Source organism: Myotis davidii, unplaced genomic scaffold (genome assembly GCF_000327345.1).
Source record: "Myotis davidii unplaced genomic scaffold, ASM32734v1 scaffold732, whole genome shotgun sequence".
Taxonomy (NCBI): Eukaryota; Metazoa; Chordata; class Mammalia; order Chiroptera; family Vespertilionidae; genus Myotis; species Myotis davidii.
The window spans coordinates 116,698-122,263 of NW_006284349.1; the positions used below are offsets into that span (position 1 = coordinate 116,698).

General features: G+C 36.1%; 1 protein-coding gene across 3 annotated transcripts in view; it reads left to right on the forward strand.

Annotated features, from left to right (window-relative positions):
- The window catches only part of TRIP11 (thyroid hormone receptor interactor 11), a 41,637-nt gene extending 36,278 nt beyond the window's left edge, over positions 1 to 5,359 (forward strand). For all 3 annotated transcript variants that reach the window (XM_015571357.1, XM_015571359.1, XM_015571361.1), the window contains exons 14-15: positions 3,926 to 4,089; positions 5,215 to 5,359. In XM_015571357.1, coding sequence (XP_015426843.1) covers positions 3,926 to 4,089; positions 5,215 to 5,327 — 277 coding nt within the window. In that variant the 3' untranslated portion in view covers positions 5,328 to 5,359. The remainder of the gene's footprint in view (positions 1 to 3,925; positions 4,090 to 5,214) is intronic.
- Positions 5,360 to 5,566: the final 207 nt, after the last annotated feature.

Sequence of the window (5,566 nt, forward strand, 5' to 3'; positions counted from 1 at the left end):
ATCCTGGCGACTCGCCCGGATCTGGAGCTCAGAGTCTGCGACTCCCTCCCGATTGAAAACGCCAACCGCGCCCTCCGCCGCCGCCCGCTCCGCGCACTCCGCACCTCAGAATTTGACTTCAGCACTGCGCCTCCTCTGAGTGTCCGTATGCGTTACTCTTTCCTCCTACTTGTAGGACTTCCACTCAGCCAGCGTTCCTGTGGGTCTGGGGAATGTCCGTTCCGTCTTTTAGTTTCACTTTTGAAGTGTTTGTTTGAGGCAGCAAACTCCTGCGTTAACCTATGCCGCCATCTTGGTTCTCCTAAGTAACACTTCTTGATTATAAGACTCAATAAGCATTTTTCATATTTTGCCTCATTTTTTTCTCACAAAATTTATTTTGTCTATTTTACAGATGAAGAAACTTAAAGAGGCTTAGTAACCTTCCTGAGGTCAGGCACAGGGTGTGGGGGTTTCATACTGGGGTCTAACTCTTAACTAGATCTGGCATTCAAAGTGAGGTTTCTTGGAATCTTAACCATTATCTAGATAATTGAATTGCTTCTCATCATTTTAGGAGTTTAGACTTAAATCCCAACTGATTCATTTAGTTTTCAAGCTCTTAAAGGATTAGTTAAATAAAATTTGTGTGATTTTGTTTTTAATCAAATGATCTGAGGTTGAACAAGGTTTGGCTCTAAGAAGGAGAGAGTAAAGGAAGTAACAAGGTGAAGAATTAACCTGGGTCAGTAAGAATTAACTCTTGGATTCTTACTTTTGAATAACCAGGTCCATATATATATATATATGTATATATACACACACACGCACACACACACACATTTTTTTCTTTATTGATTAAGGTATTACATATGTGTCCTTATCCCCCCACTCATGCCCGCACCCCCTGGTGTCTGTGTCCATTCGTTAGGCTTACATGCATGCATACCAGTCCTTTGGTTGATCTCTTCCGCCTTACCCCCACCCTCCTCTACCTTCCCTCTGAGGTTTGACAATCTCTAGATCGATGCTTCTCTGTCTCTGGATCTGTTTTTGTTCATCAGTTTATGTTGTTCGTTATATTCTAATGAGTGAGATCATGGTATTTCTCTCAATAAAATATCTTTTTTTTTCTCTTATAACAAAACATTTTATTTTTCACTTTAGGAAAACCACATAAGCCAAAAGAACATAAAGCCACAATCCCATCCACCCTCAAATAATCTTTTTTTGTGTGCCTTTTTATGATTCTGTATATTTGTGTACATATTATATATATTTTTAAAGCAAACTAGAGATTATATATTCATACTGTTTTATAAACTACTTCTCTTACTTAATATGAATATCAATACATGTTAAGCCATGTGTTTCTGCAATATCATTTATGGCTACAGAGTGTACCATTATTTGGATTGCCATAATTTCTTTAAGCCAGTCATTTATTATTGGACATGTAGAGTTTCAACTTTTCAAAATTATTAAAAGTGCTATCATATCTCAAGATAGGTATTTTTGTGTTGATGACAAATTACTTTCTTGGTGTAAATTTTTAGAAATGGAAGTTTGGTTCAATGGTTTTTTTTTAAAACTTTTGAAATGTACTGCCAAAAAATCTTACAGAAAAATAATGTCTATTTATATTTCCATTTAGTGATATGCACATCTTTTAAAAAAATTTTTTTAAATATGTTTTGATTGACTTTAAAGAGAAGGGAAGAAAGAGGGAGAGAGAGAGAGAAACATCCATAAGAGAGAGAAACATCTATTGGCTGCCCCCTGCACTTCCCTTGTTGGGATATGAGCCCAGCCCAGGCATGTGCCCTGACTAGGAATCAACCCAGTGACCTTTTAGTACATGAGACAGCCCTCACCTAACTGAGCCCCACAAGCCAGGGTGATATGCACATCTTCTAACTTACTTTTTTTTTTACCATGTATGATGCTGAAGGAGATACAAGGAGATAGTAAATATATCTGTTTGCAAAGAAATTGTGGGCCAGTAGAGACAATACTTCTGAGAATGAAGTCCTCCCTCACATTATAGAGTATATTATTATGCCTTCAGGCTCAAAAGGAAAGCTTGTTTAAAATGAGATTGAGAATAATGGATGATCATTTGTGTATGTGTTTCACAAAGACAGAAATGCCAAAACATCCTCAGACTATGAAATTGGTACTTTCCTTTAAATTTTCAGGCCCTTGTTTTCTCTAATTAAAATAGTCTAGTCTCTGCTTTCTTTCATTTACCCTTCATAATTGCCAGAATAACCTTCATTGAGTAGAGCTGTGACCTTGTTAGTCTTTTTTCCAAAATCTTTAGCCTTATTTCTCACTATTATCTACATTACCCAAACTTTATCACTCAGTTCTTCAGATACAACTATTTTTCTATTTCTTTCTACTTTTTTGTTTATATTCTTTCTTCTACTAAAAGCGGGCCTGATCCCTAACAGTTTTTCTGTCCGTCCCACCTATCCTTCAAATAGCATTTTCTTCATCAATGCTGTTTCTTCACCCCACTCCTCAAACCCAAAACCAAATCCTGGTGTGATACTGTTTCCTTTGAACCTGCATAATAATTTGAGTATTTGATAGGGCACTTCTATTTTACTTTAGGGTACTGGTAATGTTGACCCATCTTACACTTTCTCCCACCCAATGGCACATAAGGTTACCAAGGGTAGGAATGATGTCATTTGTTTTGTACCCTTCCCATAAGCATATATTCTCACACATAATTTAGTAGATGTTCATTAAATATTTTTATATAAGTAATTCAAATCTACAAACTACCTAACAACAGTAACATGTGGTGATCTGTTAACCTCTTGAGTGACATCCACAGCTCATTTAATCTTTACTATCTTTGAGTGATTTTCTAACTAGCAAAGTTGAACACAACTCAGGGACATTTAAGGGCAGTTGTCTCCTGTTTATCAATTTACTGCTCTTTCCACAAGAGGGTGCTACTGGGTAAAGTTTCTTCAGAGTAGCTGCTCTAAATGGACTTTGATGGGCTTCGAGTAAGAATTTAACTAGGTATTAAAAACCTAGAAAAGACTATTGCAATATTTTGTATGTAATAATTAATCATTAAGGAAGTACATCAATGACATAGCCTGGATAGGTGCTATATAAATCTCTTAGGGAACTCTGATTTAATCACTTGGGGCAGTTGTAGGGGTTATTTAATACACACAGAAAATGATGGTAAAAGATAATTAACTAGTAATCAGAGCAGTTAATCTCTGGCCTCACCTTAGGAAAGCTGTGACTTCTTGGTTTCACATGTTAAAAGCATGGGGGTGTCATAGAATTCATTGCTCATTGGATTGGAAGCTGGACAGAATGCCTTCCAAGGGCCCTTAGAACTTACAATTTTATGATAAATTACATCATAGAGTTGCCTGCTGTTTATAAATTTTTCTCATGGTGACAGTTCTTGTTTACACAATGCTGTCTTTAAAAATGATTGCCGTTTAGAGTCACTTCGAAATAAGCCAGTCACAAAAAAAAAAAAAATAAATAAATACTGTATGATTTCACTGATATTGCAATAAAATATAGGTCACATTCATAGAGACAGAAAGTAGCATTATGGTTGCTGGGGGAACGGGGAGTTGTTGTTTAATGGGTGTGGTGTTTTGGCTTGGTAAGATGAAAAAATTCTGGAGATGAATGGTGGTGATGGTTGTACAATAATGTGAATGCACTTAGTGCCACTGAACTCTACACTCAGAAAAGATTAAAATGGTAAATATTATGTATATTTTAACATAATAAAAAAAGTAGGAGACTTCATCTTGTTAAATACTATGTTATCTAGTTATCTAAATACTATGAAGTCTAATTTGCATGTACTCCACTAAAATGAACGGAAGATGTTTCATCTTGTAAAGAACCTAAATAGAAATAGTTTGACTTTTATTCTTTTTGTTTGAAGCCATCAAGCCAATTTGCAGGTAGAGTCATTGCAGGAACAACTGAATGTAGTCTCCAAGCAAAGGGATGAGACTGCCCTGCAGCTTTCTGTGTCTCGGGAGCAAGTAAAGCAGTATGCTCTGTCACTGTCCAACCTGCAGATGGTACTAGAGCATTTCCAGCAAGGTAAGTAGTATGGTTAGCCTCACACTGAAGAAAAATTATCGTAGTTATTGGGAATTACGGCTTATTTCAGTGCCATTTTAGATTAGGCCTGGGGATGTGGATATCTTTGAAAGATTACCCTCTAGTAGGGGGGAAGATAAGTAGCCATCAACAAGTTAATTTAGACTGCTTTTATAATTAAGACTAGAGAACATAAACTATATATAGAAATTATTAAAAATTTATTTTAGTATCATGTCATGAGCTATTAAGGTAAGTGTTGGGTAACTATAAGTGTAACAAAGGATGATCACTTGATAACAAGGGGAATACAAAGGAAGAGAGAGGCACTGGTAGAAAAGATGGTTAGGTTTTGAGATATCGGTTGGAGGTTGAGTCCACTTCAAAGAGTTAATCATCAGTAACTGCTGTCCTTTGAAATATTGATGAGCCTGTTCTTAGCTCTTCATCTATACTTTGAGGTATTTATGTTTTCTAGTCCTGGTGGAAAATAATTTTTGGAGACACAATAGTGACTGGAACAGTTGGACCCTGATAACTGAATATGCTTTCTCACATCTATCTCCCATCCTCAGATTTACCCCCTTAGATCATTCCCCCATCCATTTGTTTATCCATACATTCAGTAATTATTGGCAATGAATTAACTGCTAGTGAGGGCAAGTGGGTGATTAGGGGATATGAGGCTAATGAAGCAACAGGAGTTCTAGTTTTGTGCCTAAGTCAAACTTTAAATTTGTACATATGTAGACCTTCAGGGTTACTCATGGTTGAAATGTTGAATTTTAAATATAAGATTTCTCTAGATCTACTCTATATAATACTAAACTGAACATGTGTACAAAGTATATGGTACTGGGGCTGGAAGGAAAGCTTTGCCAAAGAGGAAATATTTGGGTGGAGTTCTGGAGGGAGGGAAGAGTTTGCAAGATGGACAAGATGGAGAATCAGTTAGGCGGAGGAAACTGATCTCATTACCTTAATTCCATTAACACTATCACTCAGGCATGTGTAATTGTTGAGACATATGAAATGTTTTTGTTGAATTCTTAAAATTTCAAGTAGTTTAAAATTCTAATTTTATCGCGCAATTGCAAAATACTATGTAACTTTTTTCCTCTTCAGAGGAAAAAGCCATGTATTCTGCTGAACTAGAAAAGCACAAACAGCTTGGAGCTGAATGGAAGAAAAAGGCAGAAAATCTGGAAGGAAAACTGATGTCAGTACAGGTTGGTTGAAATAATTTCCCTTGTAAATATTATTTTTAATGAAGCAATTTCTTATAGAATCTTTGTCTTGGAAATAATCTCTAAACAACTAATTTATTAAATATTATTTGAGTAACTAATCTGTACCCCATAGTGTGGCATAATAGTGAACAAGATACTCAGGATTTTCCTCCTGTGACTTATAGAGTAGACACAGCAAATATGAGGTGATAGGACATTTTCAGTTTTTTTGGCACAGATGAGTATTT